The sequence below is a fragment of the Eptatretus burgeri genome, chromosome 5, assembly GCF_056783735.1.
Source record: "Eptatretus burgeri isolate ZD-2024b chromosome 5, Ebu_testis_v1, whole genome shotgun sequence".
Classification (NCBI taxonomy): domain Eukaryota; kingdom Metazoa; phylum Chordata; class Myxini; order Myxiniformes; family Myxinidae; genus Eptatretus; species Eptatretus burgeri.
Window position 1 is genome coordinate 92494438 of NC_140965.1, and position 22050 is coordinate 92516487.

Genomic DNA, 22050 nt, shown 5'->3' on the forward strand with positions numbered 1-22050 from the left:
TATATATATATATATATATATATATATATATATATATATATATATATATATATATATATATATATATATATATATATATATATATATGAGAGATATTGTTATGGGTTTGCCAGCCGGGTCACAAGTGGCTTCTCTCGGACTTCCTGACCTTTGACCCTGAACCCAACAAAACTTGCCTCACTGCAGTGCACTCTGTCTTTAAGGCGCTGTCACACCTTGACGATTGGGCAGCAATGGCAATGTATGAAAATGTATGTAAAACGTTGGCGTACGCTGAAATTTTGATGTTTTTGTTTAAGTTTTGGTCGTATTCATAACATTAATAACGGGCACAGAACGTTTCGTTGTCTTATAGATAACTTATACCAACGAATGCTTAGCCTGTTGTCAGCGTTCACAACCTATGCCCAACGATAGTTTAACTTAGGCATATCGTGCTGCACGTATCGCCGACGAACTCGTGGAGTAGCCTGTTAAAAACCTGCCGCACGCCGATTTAAATCATAACCTCCTGAGAATTGGAAGTGTCAACCACGCAGTCACACCTTGACGACTTAGCCAGCGTATGCCGACCTATGAAAAATTTGCCGAACCAAGCTGGCACACGTCGAATACGGTATGGGTAAGTTGTGTATATGGTGGTGTATTGAGCATCTGCAGCGCATCATGGCGGGAATCAAGACTGCCTTGTTTCCTCAAGCCTGCGGCCTGCTTCCTCAAGCCTACGGCCTTGTTTAGACTTCCGTTTGGGAACGGGACCGTGGTGGTTGTTCCGCATTGGCTCCATCATTTCCCCTCTCTTACACTCTTTGGTGTGAATTTCTGAAGCACGGGCCCCTATGTGAGAGAAGTTTCTTATTTGTGGCCGGGATGACCACCTCTAAGCGATATCAACCGGCTATGGATGACTCTCCTCCGGCTCCCTGCATGGAATGCAAGACTTCTTTGGGGAATCCTGACGATTGTGTCCAATGCTCGACGTGCGGATCATGGACGTGCATCGCATGCTTGATGGGTTGCACCAAGGCTGTCACCGAAACCAAGAAGAAAGACGCATCTCGAGTGCTCGGTTGCGCGGGCGTGGTCTACACATGCAAGAAGTGCCAGGAAAGCTCTGATCCTGTCACCGCCGATCTCTACGCGGCTCTGCTCAAGGTCGTCATGGCCAACTCGCAGCAGATTTCCTCGTTGTCGGAAATGATTGCAAATCTGACCACTCAGGTCACGGCTCAGAAAGTTGTTGGGAATCTACGACAGCTACAACAACAACAACCGTTCGACATGGCCCAAGTCGTGTTGGCCGCGTCCCTGGCGGCCTCAGAGACCATCATGGAGCAGATGGAGTTGAAGGAGAAAAATTATTTAATATTGAAGGAGTGAAATTTAATATTGAAGGAGAAAAAATATTGAAGGAGTGAAATTATGTCCCAATGTGGGGGCGGCTCGGGAAACTAGGCGGGCCTGAGCATGTTATTCCATTTTACCTTACTAACTTTCGTAGTATTTTGCAAAAACAGCACGATTTGTTGTTTCTGACTACAAAAAATCCTGAAAATGTTTTTTTAATCACTGAATCATGGTTAAATGAGACTATCCCGAGCGGCTTTTTCAGTCGGTTTTCGAATGACTTTGTTGTGTATCGTTGTGACAGGAGTCAGGGGGAGGGCAGGGAACGACATGGTGGGGGTGTTATAGTTTTAATTCCAAAGAAGTATACAAATTTTGAGGTAAAAGTTGAAAAATCCAAATTTTTCGAGTCCGTTTGGTATGCAATTTCTCGAGATCATACGGCGACAAAAAAGTTAATTTTTGGTGTTTACTATAGATCTCCTTTTTTCCACAGAATGATTCGATTAATGCCGTGATCAATCATATCCTCACTAATTATGATCCTTTTTCCTCGTTTGTGCTTTGTGGTGACTTTGATTTACCAGGTTTAAAGAGGGACGGTATCTCAGTAGGAAACAAAAATGAGGGAATGTTTGGTGAGGCGATGTTTGAGATAGGCTTGACTCAGCATGTTCATGTTCCGACGCATGAAGCTGGAAATATTCTGGATTTCGTTTTTGTGAACAACTTATTTCTTATGCAGCAGTGTGAAGTAGAACAGTTTCATGATATCTCTGATCATTTTGCAATTTTTTTAAAAATTGCGTTTCAAATTAATATGCGATCTATTAGTCGGAATGACATACCTGACTTTAAAAATGATAATTATGCGAAAATTTCTCATGAATTATGCCTTTTTGACTGGACAGCAGCCTTTTCTTTCTGTGTGAATGTAGATCAAATGTGGGAAATTCTGCACAATTATTTAATTTTCCTCGTCCTAAAATGGGTCCCGTTCTGTCCCGTTCGTCCAAAAAATTGTAATTGGTCCTCTGAAACCTCCAGTGCTTACGAGAGACAACGGAGCACTCATCTTAGGTATAAAAAATCGGGAAAAGATAAGCACAAACTGGAATGGAAGGCAGCATCTGGACATGCGAGATTTTTGAAACGAAAAGATATTTTTATGCAAGAAAATGGAGTTCTTAAATCGGAACAAATTAACAAATTCTGGAGTTATATAAAGTCAAGGTTAAGTAACAGATTGGTTATTCCAACTATGGTCGGTGCGGACGGAAATATAGTGGTAGATTACGGTGAAAAAGCGAAAATATTTAACAGGTTTTTTTTGTTTCGGTTTTCACTGAAGATGATGGTAAACTGGTAAATATGATCAACCCTGATCATATTAGGTCTCCTCCTTTGCTTGTGTGTGATAGGCTGAATGTTTTTCAACATATTAAAGCTCTTTCAGATAAATTTTCGTCTGGCCCAGATTATATTCCTCAGATTTTCTTGGTTAAATTAGCACTTGAGTTGTCGGAGCCTTTGTCTAGAATTTACTCGTTGTCTATTCACTCTGGCATTTTCCCCTCTAATTGGAAAATAGCGAAAGTGGTTCCTTTGCATAAGAAAGGCATCATTTCAGTAGTGGAAAACTATCGTCCTATCAGTTTATTGAATGTTGCTAGTAAGCCTTTAGAACCGTGTGTTCGTCAAGGTGTGACAGCGCCTTAAAGAAAGGACAGAGTGCACTGCAGTGAGGCAAGTTTTGTTGGGTTCAGGGTCAAAGGTCAGGAAGTCCGAGAGAAGCCACTTGTGACCCGGCTGGCAAACCCACAACAATATCTCATATATATATATATATATATATATATATATATATATATATATATATATATATATATATATATATATATATATATATATATATATATATATATATATATATATATATACATACATATACTCGTACTGAGAGTATATATATATATAAAAATAAAAACAGCGTGAGTCAAAAAGTATCCGCAGTGATTTATTAAAAACTGTGTTGCGTTGACTACATTGCTGATTATACTCGCAGGTACAAGCACGAACTGTCTGCGCCATTGTGAAGCAGTTTCAACCTTGACCAAATCAGTCAGTCATCGTGTCGTTGTCAGGGAGTTAACATTACCGCTCTGCTGTCCATTTGCACCAAAAAAGAGCAGCGTACAGCAATAAGATTTTTGTGGGCTGAAGGTGTACCAAGAGCAAAAATCCATCACAGACTTTCAGGACAACATGGGAACAGTACTGATGAATAGAAATATTCATCAGTATATTTTAACACATTTCAAACAGAATAGTATCATTGGGGAGTGCCAACACGGTTTCTTACCTTAGCATTCTACAATATCGCAGCTCATCTCCTATTTGGATGACTGGACTAAGATTGTCGATCAAAACAATACTGTGGATGTTATTTATTTGGACATAGCAAAAGCTTTTGATTCAGTTAGTCATACAAAACTCATTCAAAAAATGACCGCCTATGGTTTTAATGTGAAAATTATCAGTTGGGTTAGAAATTATTTGCTGAACAGATCTCAATTTGTACAAGTTGAAGACTCTGTTTCTGAGAATCGTCCGGTTAGCTCTGGGGTTGTACAAGGCTCTTTAATTGGCCCAGTCCTTTTTAGGTCATCTCTTTTAGCATGACCTAATAATATTGGTGTTGAGAGGAGAGGTGACGATCCGTCCGTCCGTTCACAATGAAGTTGAAGCGGGAGATCTGGTCATTAGTGATCCTGATAGAGGTCGATGAGACGTACACGATGGTATGACTGTCAAGGTCAGCGAAGGTAAAGATCAAGGTCACGAGGCCTTTGAAGTTGCGAAATGACTATTTTCAAATTCTATCTCCTCCGCCATTTCTCAAGCGATCTTGAATTTGATTCTGGCATATGAATCTATAGGACAATATCTAAATTTTGATCAGGCCGGATTTTCGATATTCACTTTCGTTTTCGTGTCACGTGACTTCAGAGTTGGCAAAAAATGCGAAAATGACGATTTTCATGTGAAAATGACGATTTTCAAAATCTATCTCCTCCTATATTTCTCAAGCGATCTTGAATTTGATTGTGGCATATAAATCTATGGGACAATATCTAAATTTCGCCGGGCCGGATTTTTGATATTCGCTTTCGTTTTCGTGTCACGTGACTTCAAAGTTGGCAAAAAATGCGAAAATGACGATTTTCATGCGAAAATGACGATTTTCAAAATCTATCTCCTCCTACATTTCTCAAGCGATCTTGAATTTGATTGTGGCACATAAATCTATGGGACAATATCTAAATTTTGTCGGGCCGGATTTTCGATAATCGCTTTTGTTTTCGCGTCACGTGACTTCAAAGTTTGCAAAAACTTCCCTACCTTCAGGAGGCTATATATTTTCTCGCAGAGATGACCGTCATTCCCGCATGGGGATAATTTTTTAAATCTATATCAATGACATTGTGAACTATGTGAAAACAGCCTCTTTAAAGTTGTATGCGGACGACGCAAAAATATATATTTCATGTCCAAGAAACGAGCAAAATGTTAAACTTAAAGAACATTTGAAACAAATAATGAGCTGGGCAGACAATGTGCAATTGAGAATCACAGTAAATAAGTGCTTCGTTCTTCAAATTGGTCATGGAAATGCGAAGACACAGTATGAAGTCCAAGAATTTCCAGTTCCCTCGGTTAAATGTATGCGCGATTTGGGCGTAATTGTTTTAGACGATCTTAAAAATTTAGTGCACACTGCAAAACGATAGCACAAAAGGCATTCATCATGTCAGGTCAGGTATGGGAGCATGTGCCAGAACAGCGCGTCGCTGCATCCACTTTCCGCCGGTACTCCAGGGGCCTCCGTCTGGCCATCCCCCAGGCAGATGCCAGGCCCATCCCCATCTCCTTGAGATGATGGTCAACCTGCTGCAACCATGAGGCACGTGGTCGGCCCACTGGCCTCCTCCACTCATGAGACTCCCTCGCTGAGAGAATCTGGTGAGCAGGATCAGCTTCAGGAAAACGAGCCACATGTCCATACAGCCGCAACTGACGCTCACGGACTATGCAGGTAACAAATCTCATCCGTGTCTCTCTCAGCAACCGCTCGTTGGACACAAAATCTGACCAGCGATAGCCAAGAATTCTCCGAAGAGCTCTGGTTCCAAAGGAATTAAGTCTCCGTCTCAGATCCTTGGTCAGAGTCCAAGTCTCGCACCCATAGAGCAAGACTGGAAGTACCAAGGACCTGAAGACTCGGACTTTCGTCCTCCCGCACAGGTACCGGCAGCGCCACACCCCATGATCCAGTGAATCCATGACTCCCCAGGCCCGACCCAGACGTCTATTGACCTCTGACTCGCAGCCAGCAGAGACATGAATATCACTGCCAAGGTAAGTGAATCTCTCCACGACCTCAACATCCTCACCACAAACAGACACAGACAGGACAGCAGCATCCAAGGTGTCACCGAAAGCCTGGATCTTAGTTTTGACCCAAGAAACCCGTAATCCCAATGGCTCCGACTCCTCATTCAGCACCTTGAGGGCCCCCAAGAGGATGTCTAAAGTCTCCGCAAAGATGACTGCATCATCTGCAAAATCAAGGTCCGAGATCTTGACATTGCCAAACGATGCACCGCAACTTGGTCTCTCCGACATCCTCCCTAAAATCCAGTCCATACAAGTGTTGAAAAGTGTGGGGGCAAGTACACATCCCTGACGAACTCCAGTAACAACTGGAAATAAATCAGAGATGGTACCACCACACTTCACAGCACTCTCAGTACCAGAGTAGAGTTCAGACATCAGATCGATCAGTTTTGGTGGCACCCCACGAAGACCAAGAATCCTCCAGAGGACATCCCGATTCACTGAATCGAACGCTTTACAGAGATCAACATAGGCTGCAAGCAGCCCCTGCCGAAACTCTCGTCTGCGTTCGATGAGGACACGAAGTGCAAGGATACGGTCAATCGTTGACCTCTTTGGTGTAAAGCCTGACTGCTCTGGATGCTGGTGCTCAAGCAGATGGTGGCGAACCCTATCAAGAATTATCCGAGCAAAGACCTTGCCCGGCACTGAGAGCAGCGTCACCCCTCGGTAGTTGTTGCAGTCTTGGCGATCACCCTTCCCTTTCCAGAGAGGGACAACAAGGCCCCTCTTCCAGTCAGTTGAGATGATGCCTGTGTTCCAGGCAGAGCACAAAACTGCATGCAGTGACACGAGTGCAGCATTTCCACCAGCCTTGAGAAGTTCAGCATGGATGCCACAGATCCCTGGAGCTTTGCCCCGTTTCAACTGGTTCACCGCAGCCCGTGTTTCCACAAGCGAAGGTGGACCACAGTTGATTCGAGGGTCAGCAACAGGGATTGTAACACCCTTGACGTCCAACTCGACAGCTGGGGGATCAGCCTGGTACAACCGCTCAAAGTAACCGGCCCAGCGGGCCTTCACTTCAGACTCCTATGTCAAGAGCTTACCACTCTCTGCTCGAACTGCAGTGCTCCGAGGGATGGGCTTGGATGAACGTAATGCGCGAATTCCCCTGTAAGCAGGACGAGAATCACCTGTCCACAGGTGATGCTCTACCCCCTCACAGATTCCTCGCACATAGGCCTCCTTGTCCACCCTCAGTGCACGTGCAGTTTTACGCCTCAGCTCCCTGAACAGCTCAGCTCTGCCATTCAGCCTGGCCCTGCGACTCTGGTCAATGGTATCCAGTGTACCTTGAGAGACAAAATTCTTCTTTGCCCTGCGGTGAGCTCCAAGGCATCCACCGGCAACATCAAGGACGGTGGTCTTGAAGGCGCTCCACAACTCTTCAGGACCCCCCAAAGCACCCAGACCCCCCAAGTGTCCACTCAGCCTGTTCGCAAACTCCTCAGCTACTCTCTCATCCCTGAGCTTGGCAACATCCAGCCTAGGCTGGGATGGTACCATTCTCCAGGATTTAAGGTGCAGCTTTAGAGTTGCTACAACAAGCCTGTGGTCAGTATTGAGGAACTGAGCACTCCGGTAGACCCTGCAGTTCTGGATCATCCTCCAACGACCGTCAATGAGGACATGGTCAATCTCCTTTGCCACACCGCTAGCGTTGGAATACCAAGTCCAGCGATGAGCTTGTGGGTGCTGAAACAATGAACCAGCCACCCTAAGTCCATGACTTCTTGCAAAGTCAAGGAACTTAGTGCTATTCTGGTTCATAGTTCCTGACCCATGGGGACCAACACACACCTCATAACCATCCCTATCAGTTCCAGTCGATGCATTGAAATCCCCCAAGACTAGAAGTGTATCTCGTCTGGGGCACTGATCAACCACAGACTCGAGTGTGGCGTAGAATGCATCCTTCACGGTGAGATCACTCGCCTCAGTCGGAGCATAAACAGAGACCAGGGAAATGACACCTAAGGAGTGATGAATCCTTAATCTCATAATACGCTCGTTGACCGGTGTTACCTCAATTATCATTGGGGTCAGCTTATTGGACACAGCTACAGCAACTCCTTGGGTATGGCAACCATGAGAGCGACCAGACCAATTGTAGGTGTAACCACCCACCATTATCTCGCCGCAATCCGGTCTCCGAACCTCAGAGAGAGCTGCAATCCCGATGTCCAAACGCTTGAGCTCAGATGATAACAGAGACAGGTGATCATCCTCTCTTAGGGATAGGACATTCCAGGCACCCACCCGAAGGGACCGCCTCAGGTTAACCCAAGGAGACCGCCGTCTGGTGGACGACACCTCAGCACCACTCCGACACACTCTCCCGCAATCTGACCCAGGGATGTTACCCCGTGGTTTCCCTCCTATCATCAAAGATTGGGGGTGCCGAAGGCTTTGCCCCAATCCCGTCATCCGGTGAGCTGCCCTGCGAAGGGAAGCTGCACAGGAGGTACTCCCACGGAGTGGGTTTTCAGATTTTTTTGCGTTTTTGTGTTTTGCGGAATGAAGGGTTTTACGGTGGCCGGAGTGCAAATCCTGCCACCAACCTCCTAATAAAAAAGTAACCCAACTGCCCGAGGACGTCCGCAGACACAGTTGGGCACTACATATGGATGGCCGTTGGCTCACAAGGAGCTCCTCCGCCCTTTGACAGGTTTTGTTTTTAATCCTGCTGGGTGTCCATATCCAAACACCCCCGCACCAGAAAACCTGGTGGGGGAGACGCTTTAGTCGCCGACAACCCGACCATGGAACAGGTTAGTACAGGTTTACATGGTACCTGTAGCAGGTCACAGATCGAACCTGACCTGACATGAGGTCAGGTTCGATCTGTGATTCATCACGGCTGCTTTAATTTTTAAAGTGTTTCGTTGTAGAGATAGAAACTTTCTGGTGAAAATGTTCATCACCTTCGTTCGGTCACTTTTGGAGTATACTACAGAAGTGTGGAATCCGTGCTTAATTAAAGATATTGATTTAATTGAGCGTGTTCAGCGATCCTTCATGCATAGAATTCCAGGAATGGCTGGATTATCTTATCCAGATCGTTTGAAAGTACTGAAATTGGAATCCTTGGAACATAGAAGAGTAGTAAGGGACCTCGTTTTTGTGTATAAAATCCTGTTTGGTTTAGTTTCTTTATCTTTTTCAGATTATTTTGAAATGGCTTCTAGATCAGGTCAACGGAAAAAATCAATGAATATTGCTTGAAATGGATTAGAGTGAATAAAGAAATTCGAAAAAAAAAATTTGCAGTTAGAACCTTTCCAATATGGAATGCTTTACCCTCACAAGTTTTTGAAGTCCGTTCAGTGTCAACTTTTCGGCAGCGAATATCAGTTCTAGACTTTTCACAATTTTTTTCGGGGCACGACTACGGCCGGAAATCGGCCTTGTCGTTCCCTGGCCTTGATACCCTAAATTACAGTAAATGATTTTTTTTTAATTACATTTATACCTCGCATAGGAAATGTTCGTGCGATCTCGGTTTTTTTGTAATTCGAAGCTTTCATTGTTCGTTGTTTTTTTTTTACTGACTTTTTGTATCAGGCCAAAGAATAAAGGATTCTCTTCTTCATACGTTAAGAGCATGCTGAAAAACGATGAAGTGCGCTGTCATATTTCGTGGTACGTTTAGTACGTCGTGAAATTTCAAGCATGCTGAAAATTTTCCGACGTACTCGCCGTATGGCTCACACGTTCTGCTACGCTGGGAATAAGTTGTAGGCACGATATGCGATCGTTGACACACGTCAACACAAGTTCCTTGTAAATTACTCATAAGTCGAAACGCGTCGAGGTAATGTTTAGCATACCCGAAACTTATTTTTTCCGTCAAGGCACATTTTCTTTTTTTCTCCTTAGCTCTGTAAAGGCATGTGACGAAATATCTGAAGTTGTTGTTGTTGTTTTTTTTTTTTTTGATTATTTTTTTTTTAATCTATCACGAATTGTAAAATATATTCGGACATTTGCTTTTAAGTTTCGACGTCGACGTGACAATATCCTCAAACAGAAAATATTCACAGAGGAGAAACTAAGAATAAGACATGAGCAAACTGAAGAGGCAATCAGACGTGACGTAACGGCATGTGACGAAATATCAGAAGTTATTGTTTATTTTTTTTTAAACGCTGCCAATATGCCATTATACGGTAGCTGTAAATTGGAAACATGTTCAGTAAGTTCTGTGGTCGTCCGGAAGACGTCAATCAAATACGTCAATATGCGTTGGAGGTACGTTACACATAGGTTCAAAGCATGTTACTCATAGGTTAGAAATAAGTTTTGGGTATGCTAAGCATTACCTCGACGTGTTTCGACTTATGAGTAACTTACAAGTAACGTGCCTCGACGTGTGTCAACGATCGCATAATGTGCCTCAACGTGTGTCAACGATCGTGTTACGTGCCTACAACACATTACTTATAGGTTATAAATAAGTTTCGGGGATGCGAATCATTACCCCGACGTGTTTCGACGTATGAGTAACTTACAAGTAACGTGTGTCAACGATCGCATAACGTGCCTACAACTTATGGCCAGCGTAGCAGAACGTGTGAGTCATACGCTGGCATACGTCGTAAATTTCAAGCATGTTAAAATTTGAGGACAACTGCAAAGTACAATGATGAAAGCCAGTGTACTACGACGTATGACAGTGTTTTTCAGCGTGCTCTTAACGTATACAAACTTACCCATAACGTATTCGACGTGTGCCGGCGTTTTAGCCCAATTTTGCATACGTCAGGCATACGTTGGCTAAATCGTCAAGGTGTGACAGGGCTTTTATAGCTGCTTGGAGGGTCAGCCATGTAGCTTCCCTCACTGCAACACACCCGGTGCTTTCCTTCTTCATTGCTGCTCGGACTTTAATGGCTTTGAATTGTAATGTGATGTGTGTGTTTTGTCATGCATGTTGCTTTGTGTGCATGGTTGTGCTCTCTGAAGGTGTGGAGAAGGGGAGGGGTTAAGAGGGATGGTGAGAGATCTTGGAAGGGATAGAAGAAGAGAGGGAATTTCGAAAGAGAAGAATTACAAAGGGATGGATTTGGAACACACACACACACACACACACACACACACACACACACACACACACACACACACACACACACACACACACACACACACACACACACACACACACACACACACACACACACACACACACACACACACACACACACACACACACACACACACACACACACACACACTGAGGGGAAAGGAAATCTAACCAAATGGAATTGCTCTGGAAATATCTAAATGAGAAATCCCTTACGTGTTTAATACAACTCCCCAGGGTGTTTCCGAAATGACAACAATATATGTATTGAACCTGGTGTTGGCTTAGCGGTTTGAGTGGTGGCTTTGGATCCTCGGGTCCTGAGGTCAAGCCCCGTTTCCCACTGAATTTGCACCATCGGGTTGACTCAGCCTGTCATCCTACCAAGGATGGCAAAATGATTTCCAGTGCAGCAGACAAAAGGCTGCACACGAAGGGAAGGGGTATTGACGCATTTATTAAATCTGGTATTGGTGTGGTGCAAGCATGATTGGCCGAATGGCCTCCTGCACATAATTTCCTTGTAATAATTTTCTCTGCGAGAAAATTTTAAAGGCTCACTTGGCTGCACATGGATGGTTTTGAGGGTAGACGGAGTAGCATTGAGATTGAGGCTGTTTTTACATCCACTCGTATGTGCTTCCCTTTCCTCTTTTCACTATAATCAGCTCTTCTTACAGTTCCTGGAATTCCTTTCACAAGTTCTTCACCTGATGCATCAGTTCATCTTCTCTTGTCTCGAGCCAAGATGCGAATGTTGTTTGTCACCTAGAACAGGTCTTTCAACCAAGCGAAATCTCTTTTCCTCACTCTTTCTTTCCAGAAAAACCACTTGGAAATCGTTTTTGTGACAATCCTCTTGTAGAGATTGAGCCGCTTAAATCTAATGAGCTTTCACTTGGTGATAATTTGTCTTATGAAAACTACGTGCCACATTTCGTGTCCATTGTACAATACCAACTGGTATTTTGTCTGTGGCACCTTCAGTTCACAGCCTACAAAGCATTTTTCATAGTACAAATAAATTCTGCTTCCTACTGGACCACGACTTTGGCATCCCACCTGGCATTTTTCGAACTCGAAGTCGTGGAGTTGAGACGTGTTATAGGTGATGAAATGAGAGTGGAGACATATTTTAGTGGGATAAAACAAATAAAGAGATCAAGGCAGAGATCCAGCACCTATCACATTAACATCGCAAACAGCTTGACGGCCTTTTGGTCTTTTGTCCATTGTATCTGATCTTGCACTCCCTCACATTCGGCCATCCTCCCCTACCCATGTCCAGCAAGTTACGTGCTTGTGTTGATACACGCTCACCTTGTGGGCCTGCCGAGATTGAGGCTAAGTTTTTACATCCACTCGGATGTGCTTCCCTTTCCTCTTTTCACTATAATCAGCTCTTCTTCTCTGTACAGTCCACCATTCAAGCCTTAAGGAGTGCCACATATACATCTCATCTCCTCCTGCATGTCTCTGGACCGGTGTTGTACTCTCTGAAATCTTGCCCATTCTGAGTGCTGTGTCTGCGTGTATCCCCTTCTGTCAATTTGTGACATGTCCTTTCTCTGTCGTTGGCTCTTCCTTGAACCTTGACAGCCGCGTTGAAATAATCCACAAATTTGAACAATCTACGGAATTTGAAGCCAGGGTCACAATGATCATGAGTCGACTATCAACACAAGACTTTTGCCTTTTTTGATAAGTAATAGTATTTTATCTTTTTGTCTTGTTGCAAATTTTTCCAAACGATTGCACCAAGGGGCGATTGTAAAATGTTAACGGTGTCCATGTACATGCCATTCTTCACCCACAGATCCCTTATTTCGAAGATGTAGGTGCTGCAACTCTGCAGTACTTGGACACACTATTCCAGCGTGACAACCTGCAAAAATCACAGTTCTTCAAAGGCCTGCCAAAAGTGCTGCCACAATTACCCAAGGTCTGACCCTCCCTGATTCTCACATTAAAAACTGCAAGAGGAAAGCGATCATGGGAACTGGCAAGGGAAATAATTTACAATATATATATATATATATATATATATATATATATATATATATATATATATATATATATATATATATATATATATATATATATACATATATATGTACTAGTAGTAATGCCCGGAATTGCTCGGGCTAGCAATTAAGCCTGGCGTTGCCCGGGCTTTCTTGCAAATTTCCTGAATAGCTGTTAGGGGTTCGGGTTAGCGGTTAGGGTTTGGGTTAGCGGTTGGGGTTAGCGGTTAGGGTTAGGGTTAGGGTTGCAGTTAGGGTTAGCTGTTAGGGTTAGGGTTAGCTGTTAGGGTTAGTGTTAGGGTAGCTAACCCTAACCCTAACACTAACCCAAATCCTAACCCTAACAGCTTGGCGTAGCGGAGATAAACAGCGCCCGGGGCAAAGTGGAAATTTGCGTCCCCCGTAGGCCTTAAACTTGAGTGGATTTGAATGTAAAATCCCATAAGGGATATCGATTTATCGATTTTTTTCGAATATCGGAAGTGTTATGAAAAAAATTTATAGCCAATGACCTAAGTTGGACCAAAAGCCATAATCGTACCGAATTTGAATGGAATCTGTTGGAGTTTGTGAAAATGCATCAAAATGAATTTTGAGGGGCCTTTTAAGGAAGACACTAATATCATTAGTATATGTGCCAAATCTCATTTCATTGCATGCAGTAACACAAATCTGATGGTGGAACAAAGAAAGGGGCGTGCCGATATATATATATATATATATATATATATATATATATATATATATATATATATATATATATATATATATATATATATATATATATATATATATATATATATATATATATATATATATATATATATATGTATTAGCATGACACTACTCTTGTAGATAAAATATTAGTTATTACAAAACGATGTCCTTGTGGTGAGGACACTGGACTGGCATCATAAAAATTGTGGGCAGGGATCCAGCTGAAGATTGAATTCAAAAAGAAGCAAGGCTCAGGAGAATTACCATGTTTCTATGGATTTTTTTTTGTATACATTGTCGAGGCTCGTATGAGACCTAACACACAATGCACAACAGGAGGCAAGAGGGGCGGGAGAGGGAAGGACAAAACAGTGGGGAACAGAGACATTAGGAGATCTGTGGAAGGGAGAGGGATAGGGCGGGGAACACGGGGTATACAAGATGGACATTACAGGGACTTTCAGGAAGGAAAGCAGCGAATTTGAAGGAGGTGGGTTTGGGGTGGATTAACGGGGGTAGAAAAGATCGAGATTTTGAATGGCGGAAGATATGAGGTGGTGGTGAACAGCTGTTTTAAAGGCTTGGAGGGAAGAATGGGATTGAAGAAATTGTGGGAGTTTATTCCAAAGGTGGGGGAAAAAGAGGAATGAAAGAGTGAAGGTGAGCAGCGATTCGTGATTTTGGTGGTTTTACCAGAAGGGGTTTGCTGGCAGACCTTGAGCGCCTTGTGGAAATATGGTGGGGACATATCACAGACAGAGGGTAGATGCACATGGTGGGATGAGACTGGAGAGGACACGGTAGAAGACAGAAAGACCACCGACCTGCCTGTGGTGTGAGAGTGAGAAGCCCAAAGACTCAGCATCACTGCGGGAGATGTCAATGATCCTAAATGCCTTGGTTTCCACAGCATGAAGCCGAGAAAGGTGAGGGGCAGGAGCCCCGGCCCAGAGGAGAGAGCAGTACTCCATCAGGCTGCGGACGAAAGCTTTGTATGTGGTCAGGAGCTCAGGTGTGCCGAGGAAGGATTTTGCATGACGGAGGATTCCCAGTCGGCGACTGGCTTTGGAGGCCAGGTTGGAAATATGGCTTTCCCAGGAAAGATCATGTCAGATCGTGAGACCCAGAAGCTTGAATGAAAGAACTTCTTCAAGAGGATTGTTGAGAAAGTAGACTGTCCTTTCAGAGAGACATAGTGAGAGTGTGAGATTGTCAGTGAAAATCCAGCTGGCTCAATAATGATCTTCCAGAAGGTATGATCTTCCTTACTTGGTCTTTCCCACAGAAGGTGCACCCTTAGAGCCACGTAAGATGGGTATTAAAATGTTCCTCATATAATTTTAGTTCTGCCCAAACCCCCTCCTAACAGTATAAAATAAATGATCTTTCATGTTGAGCACAACAAAGTCGATCTGCTTTCCATATGATAGAACCCCTCTCTCCTCCCTCCCATCCCCTCTTCACCCTCTCCTCTTCAGCGAGTGGTTCAGCAGCGCGTTCTGCCATGCCTTATGACGGAGTTTGTAAATCCAAACATGGTGCCTTTTGTTCTGCCTAACGTGTTGTTAATTTCTGAGGAGTGCTCCCGTGTTGAGTACACACACCTTGTGCTCCCTGAACTCATTCCCATCTTCAAGCTTCAAGAGCCCATTCAGGTTTGCTTCTCTTCTTTTTTTTGTAGATATCCTTTTTAACTTCACGTTATTTCGAGAAATGTGTTTCTAAATATGTGTTATTAACTATTTTGTGCTTCACAACAGTGCAGCAATTTTCCATTTTCCATGTCCAGAACCATCAACGTGAAGACTACTGTCACACATCAACTACCCTCACACAAAGACTCCTTGTGGGATTTGGTGTTGTATTTACGCCTCAGTGAGAAAGTAGTACTGCACTCGTTAGATCACATACCTCTGCCAGGCTGAACAGTTGAGGTTTAGTATCTCACTGATAGGCCGGATCTGGATCTGGACCTGAACCAAAATCGAATCGGCTTGTTCTTGCCATCTTACAAACTCATCCATCTAGTTTTGTCATAGCTCGTCCACAAGTTTTTGAAATATCATGCTGCAGTGTATGTCGTTTTTGGCCCCATCTCTCAATGGTGAATAATCACTGAAACAAATTTAAAAATTATTGGATCCAGATCTGGATCCACACCAACATCGAATTAATTCATCCTTGTCAAACATCCAACCCGTCCACTAGGTTTCATCTGAATCCGTCCATAACTTTTTGAGACGTCATTTTAGCCCAATCGCTCAATGGTGAAGAATCACTTTAAAAATTCTCGGATCTGGACCTGGATCTGGATCTTCACCATAACTGAATCAATTCTTCTTTGTCACATACCCAACCAGTCCACCAAGTTTCGTTTGAATCCATACACAGCTTTTTGAGAAATCTTGCTCATAGACAGACAAACAGACAGGGTTGAAAACATATAATAAGCGCCATCCACCTTTGGTGGCGGAAGTAAAGATACGACTTTTATAAATGTACGACTACATGCTTTGCTCTAGTTTACAAACTATATCCTTTGGGGACATTTTTATCGCATCCAATTGACATGGGTCTTGAACTTTTCTGCACCATTCTTATTTTGATACGTTTTGACTGAATCGGAAGTTTGCTCATGTGTAGTTCGTATGTGTTCCTCCTGTTTTGTTTTGTTTTTAACCATTTTCAACCCCTCCCTAGTGACATATCTGTTTGATATCATGGGGCAACACCTACTATGTAGTTTTCAAATGCAACGAGTGTTCTTGTTACTGTTGTCTTCAAGGCATTATGCGAAGCGTTATTCACCCTTGGAAACAAATTGGTTGCAACTGCCTCTACTGCTCACTCCACTGTTGAGTCGATCATCATGTGCTCGATGTGATGTCTCCATGTGACCACATACTGTAATTGCTTCCCTTGTTTCAGAATTTGGAGATTTATAACTTATGCATTTTGATGAACTATTGCTTTTGTGTATTTGCTTCGTTAAGGACAGGTATACGGTGATCTGGATGATTTAGGTAAATTGCAAATTTAGTTAGTTTTCTATTACTAATGTGGCACAAGTCCTATCTCACTAGTATTTAGTTAAACTGCCTATTTACTCCAGCTGCCCAATCCGGGCCGTAACCGGCTCCATGATTTTGAGTGTGGTTGCCGCAGTCTTGGACATGGTCACCTTTTTTCACCCCGTGGGTTTATCGTGTGCCTCCCCGCTCCCACAAGAGCATGCAACAGTATAGTTGTATTGATCAGAGTTTTTAGGAAGCTACTTTTGGAGTTGCAAAGAGTCACTGAAAATTTTCAACCCACATGGTTGCTCTAGCCTCTATACTTGTTGCTCCGCATTGTTGGTGACTTCTGTCAGAACTTCCTTTTCACCTATTGTTTCCCTCCCTTGCTATCTTGAAGGCAAGCCACATGGTAAGTCTTCCTTCTCCTCCCTGTGTTTTGTTTCTTCACTTGTGACCTTCCTCATCTGCGTTTTCTGTACGTCTGTCGCTTTCTGTGTCTGTGTCAAAATAAGTGTTATTGTCAAAACGCTGATGCTAATAATCAGCGGTACGGTGAAATCAACAATTGTGCAGTGGCTCCCAGGCTTGTCGAACATCCCAACCGCTTATGTGCGCCGGAAGGTAAAAATTCTGAGAGCGTTTGATCGCAATAAACCAATCCACATCTTCCAATCCATGACTACCTGCAGAATCTACCAAATATGCGACTCGAGTCACGCAAACCTTTGTGGGGCTCTGCAAATGTTTTGAGTGATGCGGGGTTTAACACAAAGGACCAATGGTGCAATCTCTGGACAGATAACAACATTGCTAACAAAGACCTGCTGAGTGATCCAACAGAAGAGCCTCCAGTTTTCGATCTCCCCCAGAAACAGTGGTCTGTGCTCAACAGGATCCGTACTCTCCATGCATGGACATCACACCACCTCCACAAATGGAATTTCAAAGACAGTCCAGCATGTGACCGTGGTCACCCAGATCAGAATATTCATCACAATGTTAATGAGTGTCACCGACGGAAATTTGATGGAGTTATGACGATTCACCGAACAACAGACAGTGCTGTGACTTGGTTGTCCAACTTCGACTTAGATTTGTGAGCTGTAATTTGTCATACGCAAGAAAGATCAAATAAGTTTGATTTATTCCAAGAAGCTTAATTTACTTTTATAACTTGTCCTCTCTTTAATTGTTGTTTGTGGGTTGCCATTGTGTTGTCTAGTCTAGGTGTGATCCCCAATGGGGTTGCACTTGAAAGAAGAAAGTGTTGGCTCTTTTGTTTGGGTACCAGCAATATCCTGCATTTTTGTGGTAGATGTTAGATACTTCACTCTCTGAAAAAGAGTGTAGTTTTATGTCGTGGTATCCAACCCAAATTCCCTGCTTGTGGTTATCTGTTTAATTTGAACGACACTGCAGTAAGAAAATGCGGATAATAATGCAGCACGATGGGCTAAATGGCCTTCACCTGTACCCAAATCACCTTGTGATATCCCTGTTTTATTTTTCTGTTCAGGTTTTCTTTGTTTTCTACATCACTTTACTGAACAGCACTTTTGCACGAAAGACATTGACATTACACTTTGACATAAATGACTGACATAAGGAGCTGATAAACAAATCGAAGCAGTACATTTGATTCAGACCTGGGGTTGTGAAGGAGCGTCTGTTAAGGGTCAGTGGTTGGGAAAAGAAGGGGAGTGTGGTGTTGGCAGCTGCAGTATCACGAGATGAATTTTCAGACTAAGTTAAAACTGTCCTGTGTTCACCCCATTATTTTGGACTGATCTAAACTGGTTAATGCAAAAGAGCAACTTATTTTTATTGCTGTTTACATTTTTATGGGCTGCCCATGCAAATCTCTCGAATCCCAATCTTTGTAGAGAAAAGGAGATAAAGAAGCTGCACTCATGGATTTATTTTGATAAAGAAGATTTATTTTGATGCATCGTGATAGTAATTTATCCCGCTGGACAGGTTTTGCTGATTTTCCTGCAAAAGATGGATTTGCTGCTCACAAAGACTCCGGCAGAGGATATTAAGCAGCACGTCTTGCCCATGATCTTTCGAGCTCTTGAAGCGCCATCCATACAGATTCAGGTACCAGCACTTGTTCAGGATGCTTTGAAGCATCCTGAACGTGATGAGTTGCGTGATGCAATTTGAGTTGCGTGATGCAATTTGAGTTGCGTGATGCTGTCATCGCTACCGTTGCTCGTGCACAAATTGAGTTATTCTATTGTCATTGATTTTTGCTTACTGCCTCATGGATTTTGAGGCAAACAAATCAACAGGAGGAATTTGAAACCCTCCCACCCATCCAACCCCCCTCCCCACTTCTTCTCCACCACTCTCCCCTCCCTCCTTACCCCTCTTTCCCTTCAGGAGCTGTGCTTGAACATTATTCCAACTTTTGCAAATTTGATTGAATCTTCATCCATGAAGAATTCTCTTTTTCCAAGGATCAAGAATGCTTGCCTCCAAACCAGTTCTCTCGCTGTAAGCGCCTGTTTGATTCCTGGATTGTTTCTGAATTGCACATGCAATGCACCTGGCAGAGTAAACTTGACCAGTGAATAATTGCTGCACCCGTACCACTCTGTAAATGCTGCAGGTGCGCGTCAATGCACTTGTCTGCATGGGGAAGTTGCTGCAATACCTTGAAAAGTGGTTTGTACTAGATGAGGTCCTACCCTTTTTGCAACTGATACCTTCCAAGGAACCAGCTGTACTCATGGCCATTTTGGGTAGGTCTTTCTTGAAAGATTTTGGAGGGTTGATGTTGGCTTGAAGTAAGTATTTTTTTATGGAGGAGGGGTGGGGAGTTTAGCTCTGCTTTACTGATAGCTCAGGGTCCTTTAAGGGTTAATAAACTAAATTACAGGCTTAGTTGCAGGAAGATGTGGGAGAGAATCCTGTATTTGTACCATGGTTAAATGTTCAACACTTTTATCATGTTCAATCTCCAGTTTTGATGTGTACGTCTGGAATGGTAAAGATTGGTAATTATTCGGCGGCACATTTTGACATTGCCTATTTCGTTTTTCTCCTGAAGTTAAAAACACAGCCTCTGTTTCTTATTCTTCCTGTTTCTTCCATAATCTTGTACATCTATAGATTATTAAAACTCTCATCTTGTATGTATGTATGTTCCCGAAATACAGCCAAAACGGTACACGATAGCGCAAAATTTTTAGGGCCACCTTACTCACCAATCGCATGTGGTGTGCAGTATCAAGTTTCATTAAAATCGGGCAACAAAAAAATTATTAAAAAATCAATTCCCGATTCAGTCAAGTACTTTTCTGGAATATTTGATCAATGCAAACAACCTCAGCGGTATAGTTCGCTGGAGCTATCTTATTTTTTTCTTGAAATGATTTATTGAAAAATCTCAAACATTTAGTATAGAAAGAACGATTTATTTTTTAAGCATAAAATAAACATTGCCATTTTTATCTAATACTTCCATGTTCATTAATAAATAAAATTGTGTTTGGAAGATTACGCACAATAATTTCTTCGACTTTCTTTTCTCCGTTGTTTTTTTTTTTCACATTAATGCGCAATATCAAGTTTCGTTCAAATCGGGCAACGAAAAAAAAAAATTAAAAAATCAATTCACAATTCAGTCAAGTACTCTTTGGGATTATTTGATCAATGCAAACAACCTCAGCGGTATAGTTCGCTGGAGCTATCTTTTTTTTTTTTTTGAAATGTTTTTTTTTTTATCAACCGCTGTCACAACGGGAACCAAACAGGTTCATGGGTCATGTAGTATTATATAAAATGTTTTCCAGTTTGCTTTGAAAACATTTCTTCCAACATTTATGAAAGATGGCTTTGCTATTTTGATCGAACTTCTCTGATAATGTTGAGGACCCAAGTTTGACTCCTGTATTTTACAGTGTTGGATCTTATATGCCACAGCTCGGTCCACTGTCATTGTTTGATGTGTGTGCGTGTGTCTGCATGTTAGTTGAGCATCTCTTTGAGCCCAGTCGTTTATTTTGATTGTGGGAGTAGAATGGAAAACTTGATGCATTGATGTCTCCAGCAGTAGGATGCTGGGAGAGAGTTGCTTTGAGTTATCTGATAGATTCCGGCTTGATTTAACCAACACACTCGTCAACACAATGCTGTGTGAGTTTTTCAATACCAAAGATGGTGTGCTCAGCACTCTTCAAAATAAACCGAAAGTTATGAAAAGTGAGAATCGCAACCACCTTTATTGCTTTGCTGGACCTTAAAAAAAAAAAAATCTGATTTTTTGGGGGTTTTTTTCATAACGGATACCTAATCTTGTTTTGTTATCGTTATTGGCGAAATCATTCAATTTGGTCACTCGTGTGACCTGCTCTGTTTCGTTTTTGCCAGAAGTGCTCAACTACAGCTTGTATGGCACAACCCATTTGTCATTGAATTGGAAGAACGAAACCTTTTGTTGATGCTCGTTGCAATTGGAGCATGATTCACGAATATCAGACGAATCCAAACCTACTATATGACGATAATTCTAAAATGTTTGCCGAATCACAAATATTAGGAAGGGGTTGGTAGGATAATTTTAATTTTAGAAGTAAACCCATATCAAAGTGCTTTAAACGCAGCTACTTGTTATATGTGTGGCTTACCTCTGGCTATTTCAAATGTACAATGTTTGTTCAAGTTGAACCAACGTCCAGGTTTTCGTTTTTCAGTTTGGTGCCCTGTGTTTTCACCTCTCTCTGATTTTGTGCAATCTCTCCTTGAACCCTCAAAGATGGTGTAGTCATTGAGCAACTCTCCCCTCTTTTGATTCCCATCTTCATGCGTTCACATTCACACTCCCAATTTGGTCCACTCTTAATCCTCCCTACAAACCACGAGGAAAGCTGCTTTCGGTTATCAATGAAAATGATTTTTTTGATGGTTCAGAACAATTTATATTGTTCTGGGGAAGGATTTTGACGTTGGCACGCTCATATTCCATAGTATCCAAAAAGTTGTTGCTGGACTCAAACATGAGAAATAAATTATTTATTTTATTGTTTGCTGTGACTTGTGCCCCTTTCGTTCCAATGCCAATGCCTGTTTGCCAGCAAAGGTACATTTTCACATGGTTTCCCCCCATCTCCTTCCTTAATCTTTGTATACAGGAATATACAAGTGCACCTTCAGCCACAAAAAGCTGGGAATTACAAAAGAAATATTGGCTGGAAAGGTTTTACCACACCTTGTACCACTGAGCATTGAAAGCAGCCTCAATCTGAGCCAGGTAAGTGGGACTTTCCTCCTTGGTTATCGCTGTGTGGTATTGTTTGCACATCCATGCAAACATATCGGGAAGTTGGAAGACTGCCTATGTAGGGATGACCCGGATCACCCCATAGGTTTAATAAAACAGAAATCCAAGATACAA

The 22050-nt window shown here is 42.6% G+C and overlaps 1 protein-coding gene and 1 long non-coding RNA gene across 4 annotated transcripts in view; one reads left to right on the top strand and one right to left on the bottom strand.

Annotated features, from left to right (window-relative positions):
* Positions 1–22050, top strand: part of SCYL2 (SCY1 like pseudokinase 2) — a 126245-nt gene that overhangs the window by 53206 nt on the left and 50989 nt on the right. For all 3 annotated transcript variants that reach the window (XM_085882900.1, XM_085882901.1, XM_085882902.1), the window contains 6 exons: positions 12708–12833; positions 15111–15287; positions 18627–18749; positions 19035–19148; positions 19264–19396; positions 21788–21906. In XM_085882900.1, coding sequence (XP_085739026.1) covers positions 12708–12833; positions 15111–15287; positions 18627–18749; positions 19035–19148; positions 19264–19396; positions 21788–21906 — 792 coding nt within the window. The remainder of the gene's footprint in view (positions 1–12707; positions 12834–15110; positions 15288–18626; positions 18750–19034; positions 19149–19263; positions 19397–21787; positions 21907–22050) is intronic.
* The window catches only part of LOC147026962 (uncharacterized), a 39350-nt gene that overhangs the window by 10431 nt on the left and 6869 nt on the right, over positions 1–22050 (bottom strand). The gene's annotated exons all lie outside the window — the stretch shown is intronic.